General features: G+C 33.3%; 1 protein-coding gene across 1 annotated transcript; it reads left to right on the plus strand.

The window, feature by feature from the left end:
* Positions 1–6,886: 6,886 nt before the first annotated feature.
* LOC133326522 (leucokinin) lies at positions 6,887–7,420 on the plus strand. The gene has a single exon (XM_061535142.1). It carries the CDS (start codon positions 6,887–6,889, stop codon positions 7,418–7,420), a length of 534 nt encoding a protein of 177 aa, XP_061391126.1.
* Positions 7,421–14,404: the final 6,984 nt, after the last annotated feature.

Below are 14,404 nucleotides of genomic sequence, written 5' to 3' on the forward strand. Positions count from 1 at the left end.
TCCGTCCGTCTGTTTCTCCATTTTTATTCCCCGTGGTACAGGGTATTATGTCTTTGTGCACATGTTTGTAATAGGAAACGAAATAGACACATGGTTCCTTCTGAGAATATGCATAGAATCACTTTCTAAGTCGATGTATGCATGTCCGTCCGTCTGTCTGTCAATCTTAAATTGTAAACAAAGTACAGGTCGCATTTATGATCTAAATTGGATGAAAGTTGGCATAGGTCACTTATTTGGCCCAAGGACGAACCCTATTGAAATTGGGAAAAATCGGTTCAGATTTAGATATAGCTCCCATATATAGTTTCGTCCGATTTTGAGTAAATGGGGCACCAAAGCTCCAAAATATGGGCGATTGGCACAAAATTTTGCAGAACTTTCTGAAGTTAGTGTAACCTACGGTGTGGAAAATTTCGCTGAAATCAGTTCAGATTTAGATATTCCATATATATTTTTTATCCGATTTTTATCATTTTCGAAAGCTAATTTAATTTTCTTCCCCGTAATATGATTAAACTTATATGGCTTGATATCATAATTTCATCGTACAGTCCGAAGAAAAATAAATTTTGTCATTTTATGCGTATTTTTCACATTTCAACCGCTGTAACTCAGCCAATACTCAACCGATTTACCAAATATATATCTTGTTTGAAAGGAAAAATTTTACTTTTCGAAAGAAAAAAAGAATAATATAAATCCGTAAAAAGTAAATAAGTTATTCAAGTTTCAAATGGAAAATCCATGAAACCACGTTTTTCTCTATATTTACCGTTATAAAATTAATTTTCGAAGTGACCCAGAAAAACTAAAGGTATTTTCGTAATCCAGGGACTCCAACTAAACAGAATTGGTACATTAGAACCCCTGAAATTTTTTTTTTTTTTTGTTATTTTGTAGCACAGTGTAATTAACCAAAGACCCAAAATATGGCCTTTAGGAATAACATTTTGAGCAACGTTCTGAAGTTAGTTTAGTTCCCATGGCCGATATGCTCAAAACGTACTTTGCACAAATTACAAAAATGAGCAGAGAATGACTTAACTGCATTTTGTAGAAATGTAGACATAGCTCATATATATTTTCGACCGACTTCACCTTAATTGAGCTCCAAATAATCAAGAGATGTCCGATTGTGATTTCCTTTAAATTGATTTATATAATTTGCCCCATTGCAAACAAACGACTCTATACTCAAATGTTTATGAATTGATCTAAAACGGTTCACATTTAGATAAATATCAAATATTTTTGTTTATCCAATTTCATGTTAGTGGCCCTGTTGAATACATCCAAAGTGGTAGGCCCCGTCCGACTTTACTACTTTCCTTACTGGTTTTTAAATAAAGTACAGGACGCATTTAGTATGCAAATGATATGGAATTTGGCACAGCTCTTTAATTTAGCCCAAGGATCAGTATAGAAGTCACAGGTGACGAATCATGGATGACGACTTCTTATTTTTTTAGTTCTTCTAAAGCATCTCAAATGAATTTTCTTTTTTAATTTCGTTGCCCAAATTAAAATTTTATAATTTGGTATTTTTACGTGGGAAAATTTGCAATGAATTCTATTTATGTTCATCTAATTAAAAAATTAAGTTTTTCTTGTTTATTTTACTTTCACTTTCGTAATGAAAGTAATGCAATAAAATATGCTGCTCATTTTCTCCAAACAAATAACTCAAATAAAAAACAAAAATAGAAATCCTTTGAGATATCGTATGATATAAACAAATGCATAAGGACAGAGAAAATAAAAGAGAAGCAAAAAACAGTATATGGTGAAAATATTATTACAGATACCTGGCTACAAAAGCAAGGACAATTTTTTCGTAGAAGTGCTGCATAGAACCCATCAAAATTTCCTATCATAGGTCACAAATGACCAACTAAACCGACTCAACTGTCCCCAGCACCAGTTTCCAGCTTGCAACATTCTTAAACCTGGAAGCTGCAAATCGATCAATCGATATGAAATTATTGAGATTTAAAAGCGGTCATTAATATGTTATGTTCGGTCGGGCCGATCTGACCGATCCGATATGCCAACTTATATGATGAGAATAATTGGGATAAAAAATTTACAATACTCAGAATGGTGCAAGACATATATGTAGAGCCTATATTACAATTTACCCTTTAAGAACCCTTTACACCAAATTGCCGCCACTCCGGTGGAAAAATGTATCTAAAGCCTTTAATATTTCCGGAAACCAAAATAACAGCTGATTAGATTAAAAAGTGACCAAATATCCTAGGTTGCTTACAGCCTCAGCCTAAGGTTTAGGTAGGCCTTCGGAATTAAACACAATCGCTTTATTTAAGGCATATGTTTCGAATTTAACATTGATCAAATCGGTTATTCAATCAGCTTCAAATAAAATTTACAAATTTATAAAATATTGACCCTTTGTTGGGGAGGTGTCAGAAGAAGAGAGAGATAATAGGTTGGTAGAGATAATAGGTTGTGCAAATTTCGATATAAATCGGACATTCCATTCGTCTGATATTGGATATAATATATAATATAATATTGAAATTTTTGACCATTTATGGGGGAAGTTCCAGAAGAGTGGACCACTAGGTCCTATCTTCGGAATTGATCTAGACTGGGTAAAGATAATAGTTTGTGCAATGTTTTGTTCAAATCAGGCATTCCATTCACCTGATATTAGATTTATAAGTATTGAAAATTTGACAATTTTTGGGGGAGGTATCAGAAGGAGTGGACCAATAGATCCTCTCTTAGGACTTATTCTAAGCTTGGTAAAAATAAGTGATGAAATTTATTTTTACTACCTGAATCTCAGAAAGATAGGACACTTCTATTTTGAACAACCGCATCAAAGTAAATGTGTAATATAGGACCATTGTTTGATATAGGTCACATGACAAGGGATTCTTTGCCCGTGGTAGATTTAAAATTCTTACTAATGCAATTATTAAATAAATTTCAAGCACCTTCTCCAATTCTTGAACGAATACCTGTCACCATTTCCATTTATTTTCGCCTCAACAATTATTAACATTTATTTAAATGTTAGCGATTTGTCATATACACATAATTAATAATTGCATGTACAAACATGTTTGCATATCATCCTTCATTCCTTCACATTTTTTCCGAAAAGAAACAACAACAAGTAAACTAATTGATAAGAACAACTTGTTGCGCGCAAAGAAATCCTAAATACAGAAGAGAGGGAGAGAGAGAGGGGTGGGTGGATGGGCTAGAGGACAATAAGACCCATCGTTTATTTTTATTTATTTTTTTAATTTGTCAAAACGTTATTCCATCAAATGTTGCAGAAGAAAAGAAGAGAAAAACGTAACAAAAACACGACGACAACGAACAACTTTCATTCACTAGAATGTGCTGCTTTTCAATTGTTAACGAAGTGTGAATATTCCTGTCGGCACATCGACGAAGTGTTTACATTCTAGTGCATGTGATACGCCATGCCTTACTAGCCGGACGGTAAAAGAATTCAACCCACACCAAACGCATTTGTCTTTCTGACTCTGACTGCCTGCCTATCTGTCCGTCCATCCTCCCGCCCTTCCCCATTTAAAGCTGGTAATTATTTTATTAACTGCCTTAAAAGTGTACTTCGTTTGGGATAAAACTGACGATTAATATGAAATGGTCTTTATCCTTTATGAATATTATTACGCCAACAACACGGCCACTCGAAAGGAGGGATGGGGGAAAGGGGTTTTAAACTGTGTTGGCTCCCTGAAAGCGTATAAAACATGAAGTTGTTCACTTCCCAGAGCACAGTATTCATTTTAAACTTTGACAATTCACAAGTCACTCGCAAGCAACGGTCCACCGAGAAATTCAATTTTAAAATTTGATTTCAAAACTTTCCTTTCTCGGTTAATTGATAATTGAATTTTTATTCTAGCCGAAAAGGTAAATTGGAATAGTTAATTGGTGTTATTTTAATTGAAGTTAACCGAATATTTTTAATGTAATTTGTGAAAAAGTTGAAGCAGTGTTGTGCGGAAAGTGTAATATTCGCCACTCGATACGATAAAATATGATGGCTTTAAATACATTGAATTTTGAAACGGAAATTTGAATTTGCATAATGAAATAATTAAAATTACAAGATATATGTACTTCGAATTAATTTGGCAAATTCCTAGAACAAAACTGAAATTTTAAAAATGAAAAGTTTTGCATTAAAATTAAAAAATTAATTAATATAAAAAAATGTAGTGTGTCTATAAAGGAATTACTCCTCACTTGTAATTTTCTTCTCCAAATACTACAAAAAAAAATTGGGACATATTGAAGAAAAGGTCCAGGTTTTATGTTGTGTTGATATTGGAAAAGTTCTTCCAAATTTGAATCAAATTCGAAGATTGAAAATATCAATTCACTTTTCTGTTAACTCAACCACAAAATAGTTAACATTTTGCTGAAAAATAAAATATCATGTGATCGGAGTATCTAACTTGTCCCGTAATAAAAGTTGGTAGAGCGTATAGTTGATGGTTAATTTATCATGCCAAGATTAAAAAAATCTTGGGGTCTATCAGAAGAAGAATGCTAGAGAGTCACTTTCATATGTGCCTAAGAGTCTGCTACTTAACGACGGACATCTACAGAGTATATGTTCAATTATTTCCAGCTCATACTTATCCTCACATAAACGGCAATAATTCACTTCATTTATGTCCCATTTGGAAGTGAGTGATCTAATCCTTCAGTGACCTGTTATGATCCCAACAGTAATTCTTAGCTCTCTCTTACAATGAGACAGCAGATAAGTAGTTCTAATACGCGAGAACTCAGGCCAAATAGTTTTTTGAAATTCTACATTCCGATGACCATCCGCTGCCGCTTTCATGATTTCGCCAATGAAATGGCCAATAGGAGGTCGTACAGATCCCTCAGATCACCACCTACACCAGTGCCTTCCTCCATCTTCGAGCCGTCTCTATACATTGACAGACCAGCCAGAGGTAAGGAGCCACTTGCCCCGGATTCCCTGCTAGGAGGGAAAATGTTAACTGATGTGAGTGTGCCTATCTAAAAATCAGGCATATGTAAGTATGGGGAGGACGACTTAGTGAAGAGTACCTTTTCTGTCTTCGTGTGTTTTATCCCAAGACCTTTTGGCAGAACCCAGTTAAAGTTGAAAAGGCGCCCTGTATTATGTCGGAAATATTCGACAGAAATTTCCCGCTGATTAACAGGACTACATCATCATCATAGGGTGCAACCTTTATCTTAAGATGGTCGAATTTCACCAGTATCTCATTTATCACCAGAACCCATAGTAGAGTAAAGAGATGGCGTTCCTCTATTCACATTTCCTCTCGGAACGCTCTCCAATATATGAATTTATAATTCATATTTTGGTCTTGAGTGTCTTGAGTAGAAAGGAAGAAATTCTAATCAGAGTATAGGTAGCGTGTGACTCGGCTTTCCGAATTTTGGGATGAATATCACAGTTACCTCTTTCCATAGACTTGGTATGTATGATAAAACAGACAAGCCCTAAATATTCCCTGTTGTGTGACCAATACTGGATCATCTAATTGCTTCAACATGCCCGGTGTTATGGTATCAGGCCCGGGGTATTTGTAGGGTTCAAATCTGTTTATTACTGTTCATTTTGGGTAGCTTATCGTATCTTCTATCAGCTTCTCAAACCGACAAACCGTCAAGAGAAGGAAGCTCACCCGCCAGGACTCTGCTTGGTATTATTTTAAATTAATCATAATTAAGGTATGGGGAAATATAGTCACTTGAATTACTATCGTGACAGATTTCGTGATCTCCTGTCAAATTAAGGACACTTGCGAGCCCTTATCCCTATATTCTTCGCCATGTCCCTATATCCTCCATTTTAAATGCGCTTCTGGTTGCCTGAAAACTAGTTAATAAATCTAGTGACTGAAAATTTGTTATCGATTCAGAGCAGCCTGAGGATTGCTTCTAGGAGCTCCGGATATAAGGGACAATACTTATTTTGGACAACAGTCAATTGAACTTGTGTTCTGCTCATAGTTGACTCAGTCAATCTTTCAAATGCCCTTGTGCATTAAGGGAAGCCCCCCCTTCTCGATTTTTTATTTTTAAGATTTTAAATGGGCTGGTAAGTGAATACCAATATATTTGAAGATTTAAAAAGGAAGAAAAATAATAATATAAAAAAATTTGTTTTTGTTTTGTAGTTGTTGTTGTAGCAGCCCTATTGCTTTTACACAACGGGCTGAGGTGACAGACGTTGGCCGAGTAAGACTCGGGTCGTTTCGGATCGTAGACCCCTCTGTCGTGGAAATGTGTTTTTGTTTTGTTGTTGTTTTTTGTGATCAAAGAAAAGTCCTTATTTTTGATGGCGGGCATGATAACTCCTCACTGGAACATCGGAATCCAAAAATTCCAACGGTGTTAGAAAGAGTACATGTCTGGCTCTCGTATAAACTAGAATTATTTACATCGCGCAGCAATTAACAAAATGGCGGAACTTGGATTTTTTTTTTGTGAAAATCGTATATTTTTGACCACAATCAAAGTTCTAAAATAATGAAAATCTTCACCGATACACTCACTGAAAAACTTCCCAAAAATTTGAAATCGATTGGGCCATTAGTTTTTGAGTTATTGTGCCCGCCATTCGCAAAAACGCTGTTTGAAGAAAAACGCGTTTAAAGTTTGAGAAGCCCTCTTGCTGTCACTTGATGCAATAATAGCCGATTTAAAAATTCTTCAAAAATTTATTTATGGGGTCCCCTTAAATAAAATTTCTTTTTCAGAAAACTTAATAAAGTTTCTTTCACTTATTTTGTTAGTTTTTTTAATGCAGTTCTAATTTATTTCCTACTCTCTACTTTCAGCTCCCAAAATAATTCAACTAACAAGCATGTATGTTATTCGCGTCAGTATTCTCATAGTATTGGTATGCTTTTACTGTTGTCAAGCCAGGGCTGAAATTAGAGATCTCCAAACATGTGAATCGCATTTAAATAAATATCGACGATTCTTACTTCAGGCCATATTAAATTTTGAAGAAGTCTGTGATGCATACAACTCTCGTGCTATACTTGCCACCGATAACGGTCTACCACCACAAATTGCATTCTTTGGTCATTATCAACCCACCGAACAGAAAGCTGAGATTTGGACCTTCTTCAAATTGTTAATGGCACAATTCAGTGATATGGAATTTGCAAATATTCTACGTGATGCAATTATCGATAGATGTCATGTTAAACTTCAACAGCAGCAGCAACAACAGCAACAGATGATGCAACAGCAACGCGATGAAAAACGTAACACTGTCGTTTTGGGTAAAAAACAACGTTTCCATTCTTGGGGTGGTAAACGAAGCGGTGGTCTGGTAGCAAATGACATGGATATGGAACACAATGTTGATGATGTCACCCTATCATATTAAATTGTTATTTGAAAGCATTTTAGAATATATATATAAAATGTGAATTATCGATAAATATAGTGGCTGGTCAAAAATTTTTTATTTTTTTTTTTTTTTGCAAGTTTCACTGAAAATCTCAAATGAAAAAAATAAAAACAACAAACTCAAATTCCAATTATGATGTGTACAAAATCCGAATAATGTTATAGATCTTACTTTTCTAGTCGGTGTGTTGTTTTATATGAATATTTTTAATAAACATAATAATTAAGCAGCAATATTTACTCTTTCATTTAAAAATTAAGGATCATCTGGTTAACTACTTTTAGCATTTTCTGAATCTTATTGAATTGAATTCTGGAGTATTATTAGTTAAAAATCATAGTTTGTAAAGCTGTCAATTAATTGTCGAACACATTCTTATAGTACGTTTACATTTAACCGGATTTCGGTAATCCAGTGGGTTTCAATTGTCAATTCCTTTGTATGTATGTCAAATAAATCCTCATAAAGTAGGTTAAGCCGGTAAAAAGTTCTAATGTATATGCCGTTTTCATTCAAATTTCATTGTTGCGTGTACAAAATGTTTACTTATGGTCTGTTCCCGTACTGCAAGAATCTACTCGATTTTACTATTTTCTTTGATATCATAAAGGAAAAAAGTGTTATCGGAGTAAAAAGTAGTAGATTCTTGCAGTACGGGAACAGACCATTAATATCCAAAGTTACTTAATATCCATGGTATAATAATAGAAGGTAACAGCAAGTGTTGTTGTACAAAAAACGATACAACAACCACATGGAAATTTGTTTTTGTAAGTTCTACTAGTGTCAACTCATTTGACAGAAAATGTAAACAAATAAACAAATTATCATCAAATTATTTTTATTTTGAAAATGAAATTTTTTTGAATCCTCAAAATAAAAATTGAAAAACATGAATGAAAATCTATCAAATTTATATTTCTATCGCTTCCACATCTTTCCTACAATTGAGCCATTGCCATATAACATATGAAAATGCTGGAAATAGCGAGTTATTCCTTGAATAAAGATTTGCTTCCTCAAACTTTCCCAGCAGACAGATTGAGTAAATTGAATACAGGAGCACATTTAATAAAGAACAATTTCAAATTGTATGCGTTCCCAATTTTCCTGTTGGGTGATTTTTAAAAACATAATTTGTCAAATTCATATTGACACTAGTATTACGTTGGAATCAAATCAGCTGGGATTTGCTGTTACCTTTTATAATTATACCATGCTTAATATCAAAAAATGGAACACAAAATAGACTGTTGGATTTATTTGTCGATTGAAAAAATTGTCTACGTATATCATTCAAATTCAGTAGATACTGATAAATTCTCGAAGGCAAAACGATTGCAATTGTTATGTCACTTTGTTTAGACTTTTTAGTTATTTTCGGATTTTTAGGTGTCTATTAGAAGTTTGTTCTCCGCAAAAAAATGTATTCGTTATATACCATATTAAGTGATGTGGAGCTTGAATTTCAATATTCGAACGAAATACATGTGATAAATCAGAGGAAAATTTAGATTTTGTAACACAATAAAGACAATTGTAAATCTTCTCAAGAGATACTCTACCGATTTTCTATAGGCGAGTTTTCGATGACAAAGAGGCTTTCATAAATAAATCTTCCAATTTTAGTTATTTCTATATCCCAATTTCAGATACTTCTATATCATCTGGGAGGCTGATTTGAAAAAGACTAGGGTAGAAAATGAGCACCCACTAGTCTGTGCCGTCTGTAAGCCAGGACAGGATTTGATGGTTTCAGAGCCGCTTGACTATCCACAAAGATAGTCAGCGGTTCAACGATCTCTGCATCCAGACTTTTTATCGATTCCGCTGCCTTCCAAGTCGCGAAGATTTCAGCTTGGAAAACATTGCAGTTGCTATTCAGCTTGTAGGTTAACTCAAGGCCTAGCCTTACACAGTAGACGCCAGCCCCTGTACCTTCTTACATCTTGGATCCGTCTGTATAGAAAGCCAGACCGTCCAGAGGAGGGTTACTCCGGTTCCAGTCGTCTCTACTAATAATAACGATATCTACATCGTCAAATCTTAGAAGTGGTGATATATAGTCTCTTAGTTTTACGCGTTGGTCCAATGTAATACCTGCTTCGTGCAAGATACAACCATGCCCGAAGGTACAACTTCGCCTAAGATTTTGTTCATGCAGTTTTAGGCCACAACGTGCTGCCTACCTACCCAAGTAGCTGACTATATAACTCGACTCTAGACTCTCTTCTTTGTAAGATTACGAGCCCTACCATAATTTTAACAGACGGGCGAAGGTCGGATAGAAAATAAGATTGAAATTAAAAAAAAAATCTGCTAAACATGCAAAAAGTATGAAGTTCTACTAAAAAAAAAATATGTGGTTATAATTTGTATCAAAAGGACTAGCTGTAGCAACAATTTTAAAGGTTTCGAGCGGCATTCTCAGGAAAATATAATAAAAAGTGGCGACATTTTTAAAAAGTGCAGATTGCAAGCTCGAGTTTTTATTTATTTGAGTATTCAAATTAATTCCTCATTAGCCATAAAACCCTTAAAACCCGAAAGAATTATTGATGGAAATCTGTGCAATCGAACGAACCCACAACTCGTTACAAGTCTGTCCAACACATTTGGAAATTGTTAACGCGAGTCAGTTTTTTGCGCATACATCTAATCTTTAGATTGAGATATTTCTATTACCCTCCTAACGATACCAAGTTTATAGAAGATTCCGAACAATAAGTTCTCGTCATTACAGTTTTTGTAACACAGATATAGGGTAAACGCACCTAATTCCGGCATGTACCAATAGTCGGCATCTGTTTTATATAACTTCAAATAACTAAAAAATCCTATGACTAAAAATAAAAAATACCTTGAATAATCTTCAATAATATTGCAAACTATCTCTGTATAAAATTTTTTCGAGCTAAGTACATTTATTTAGTTAAAATTTGGCATTTTGTCAATGAGGTTTGTTAACACTAGCGATAATTCATGTTTCTTAAGAAAAAATTAGTGGACATATCAATTTCAAAAGACTTGTAATTATATTAAAATAATATATTTTTGCAAGTATCTTTTTTGTAATTGTAAAGAACACACAGGAGAACACTTTAGAATTTAAAATTATTAAAAAATATTTGTAATTATGATATTTTCATCGATGCCGACCTTAGGAACAAAATTTTTTAAGGTGTTCCAATAGTCGGTGTATGGGTGAATAATAAGCAATTTTTCGATCATTTTGGCTCAAAATTGCAAAAAATGTTAAATAAGTGCTCTAAATAACGATTAATTTATAAAAAATCAGTTTAGAGCGGTTTTATATAATGGAATACATTGTTGGATCTTAAATTTTGTTAACCTCTGAAATGCCTTATTTAGACATGCCGAGAATTGGATAACAGGTTCCCAAAGTCGGCACACTGTTTTATAATTGTAATATTTTAATAAATAATATTATTTTATATAACTTTTTCAATGCAACACTGATGGAATCGTCCCATAGTAATAATTTATTATTGCAAATAGCAGAAAAATCGATTAAATATATAATTTTTGTTTAACTAAAATGCGACATGCCGACTATTGGAACATAACAAGAAAAAAGTGCCGACTATTGGCACAAAGGCACTATTTTACATAATTATTAATTTAATCTACTTTAATACAAATGAATTTAACAAATTTGTATTCCATCGGGGGAGTAAAAAAATACAATACAATACAAATACAATATCGTGGAAAAGATGCACTTGGAATGGTGGCATTCTCGGTGTCAAAAGGAATCTACACTGATTAAGGAATTTTACAAAATTTCAAGTAAATCTCAAGAAGTCTTGAAGATATATCCGATTTATTGTATCAACATTAAGTGACGGCTAAAGGGCTTCTCAAACTTTAAACGCGTTTTACTCTAAACATTTTTTTGTGAATACAACCAATAATCCAATCGGTTCCAAAAACAAGTGTATAGCTTGTATGAACTAGGATAAAGCCAATCGGTGAAGATCTTCCTTATTTTTTAACATGGTTTTTGGTAAAAAATCGGCGATTTTCCAAAAAAAAATTTTCAAAGGTCCACCATTTTGTTAATTTTAGACAGATGAAGACATAAACACAGTTGGAAATATGTTCCAGTGGTTATCAAAAAATGTGCACTTTTCTTGCACCCAAAAAACAACAACAAAACAACAACAACAAATTTTTGTAAATTATTTTTCTTCCTTTTTAAATCTTCAAATATATATGTGCCAAGTTACAAACCTTAACAAGCATTGGTATTCATTTACCAGCCCATTTAAAATCTTAAAAATAAAAAATCGAGAATGGGGGGGGTTCCCTTAAAAAGCGAAAATTCTTAAAGTGCCGACTATTGGTGCACTTACCATATACTGTACAAGTAGATTTTTGGTTCTAATAACGTGAGATATTATAAGTTTCAGTTGTATCTTCTTAACTACACAATGATCGTATTGATAAAAGGTCATTTAAACAATTTCCACGCTTAAAGTGTTTAATTAATTTAAAAATGTAAAAAGGTTTGCAAAAAGAAAGTTTTTCCAAAATTTTGGAAGTATGAAGTGACACAAAAAAATGTGGTTGTAGTCTGTTTTAAAATGACCAACCGTAGCAACAATTTCAAACGTTTCGGGTAGTAATCTTAAAGAGGTTTAATAAAAATTAGACTTATTTTTTAAAATTGGGAGCCCTAAGTACAGATTTACTTACGAATATTTTCGTGATTTTTATTTGTTTTTTTCTTTATTTGCATAAGTTGAGATTATGGGCTCCCTTGCGACTTTTTTCTCTCATGGGGAAATCCGCACTTCCCGAGATATGGAAGCTCATAAGAAAATATGTGTACGCCTTATAACCACACTAATATTACCTTCGTCGGTCCATAAATGAAGTTATGAGCGCAGGAATTTCGGAAAATTAGAGGTCCATATCTTGGGAAGTATGGAATTTCCCGATGAAAGTCTTATATATTCGTGAATCATATATTTCAGAAAAATCCGAGATGAGCTCCTAAACACAACATACTCCCTTTTTTAAGACAATTTGGTAAATTGTGACCAGTTTTAAAACACTTGCATAGGAACAGACGAAAAACCGGCGAGGTCGACCAATTATTCTTAATCCTTATAGAGAAATGATTACAAAATCTAATATACCATCGGGAGCACAATATCCACTACATCATCACAATGAATCCACATTCGTAGACCACATACTCCATTTATTGGTTTATTCTGCGAAGGTATTTCTCTAGAGAAATGATTACAAAATCTAATATACCATCGGGAGCACAATATCCACAACATCATCACAATGAATCCACATTCGTAGACCACATACTCCATTTATTGGTTTATTCTGCGAAGGTATTTCTCCAATGGAGATTTCAATTATATATATATATATATATATATGGAATGTGTTCATTCCGGACTACAAGCACATTTCAAATATGCCTCCTAAACTTACCATTGTTTACAAAGTTGCGTCTTTGGGAAGTTCCGAAACGGGCTGTTCCAATAAAAAGATACTGTGGAATGAATGAACACAGAGCAACCGATCCAACAATTTTAAAGACGTTCCCAATGATATGAATTGTGAAGACAAAACAAAACACCCAATAAAAAGCGACGACAAAACAAAATGTTTTGTGTTTACGAATAAGTGCGAGACATAACACCGACATTCTTTACTTGTTGAGAGACACCGGTTGTTGAGGTTGTAAAATGAATTAAAAAATTATCAAGTAAATATTAAGGTGAAATTCGAAGTCAACAAAGAAGCCTTTGGAAAAAATTTACAACATTTTATATGAAATTTTTAATTTAATTCTGATATTAAAGAAAATTCTGCAGTTTCCACCGAAAGATGTGTGTTAATAGTTCAATGTGAATGCAGAGTGCTGATAAATCAAAAGTATAGCGGTTGGTTTGTATTTGCTTCACAAAAGGCAGCGGTTGTTTCACATACACATATTTCAAATTATATTTCTTCCATTTGTAAAAATTAAAGGCATTAAAGGTTACAACACGTATTGCGGTTGAATACGCAACATTTTTTGGAAAATGAATTTAATCGTCCTGCATTCAGTCATTTTCAAGAACGTAATTGGCACCGCATTACTTCAGGCTTATCACTACATTTGATGTTAACACGATGCTGGAGAAAGGATGAGTATAATGTCAATTGAATTTTAAAGATCATGGAGACAAAGAATTGGACATAATTATAATTTTATTTGCACGTTAAAAAATGACTGCATACAAGGTAAGTCTTTGTTTTTCTTTTTGAAATATTTGAATGCTTCACAGAATTTACTTCAAAAGCCTGTTTGTAATTATTGAGGCATGCATATCATACTAATCATTCACAAATACAATTGTTTAAGATTTTAAGTTATGATTTAATACTAAAGAATTAAAGACAATTGTTAACCACATGGAATAAATTGTCTTCTTAGAAGTCAAAAACAGACGGTTGGTCATTTTAGCCATTTAGTCATAAAATATACTGACAATTTATTTTACAAAAAAAGTAAAAAACTGGCAGATTGTCACTTATACAATACACCTTGCCGTAACCATTTAGGTACGACGAATAATAATCCATGGTCGCGTGTCCTTCCTTATGTTTTATTCATTCCTTTCAAGTATATTGTTATAATAAGAAACATTAAGTTCGAATATGGATTTTATAAATACCAAATGCCTATATCACTCAATTCCCAGTTGTAGGTCTTTTAAAAACTCAAATGTGCAGTAGTACTTACCTAACTAAGTAGGAAATAATAATATTTTTAAACATATCAGTGCATGGGAAAACCTTTCTTAAACCTGAATATTGGATGTACAAAAAAATAACAAATTATTTTATATTTGATACAACCAATTGTTAATATTCTACTGCATTCTCATAGGTAGAAAGACACAATCAAAATTCCCTATTAGGAAG

Source organism: Musca vetustissima, unplaced genomic scaffold, assembly GCF_032173495.1.
Source record: "Musca vetustissima isolate MV318-11 ecotype Yass unplaced genomic scaffold, APGP_CSIRO_Mvet_v1 utg2832, whole genome shotgun sequence".
NCBI lineage: Eukaryota > Metazoa > Arthropoda > Insecta > Diptera > Muscidae > Musca > Musca vetustissima.

Excerpts from the sequence above, each read along its gene's own strand:
- LOC133326522 (XM_061535142.1), top strand. The coding sequence starts at position 6,887 with ATGTATGTTATTCGCGTCAGTATTCTCATAGTATTGGTATGCTTTTAC.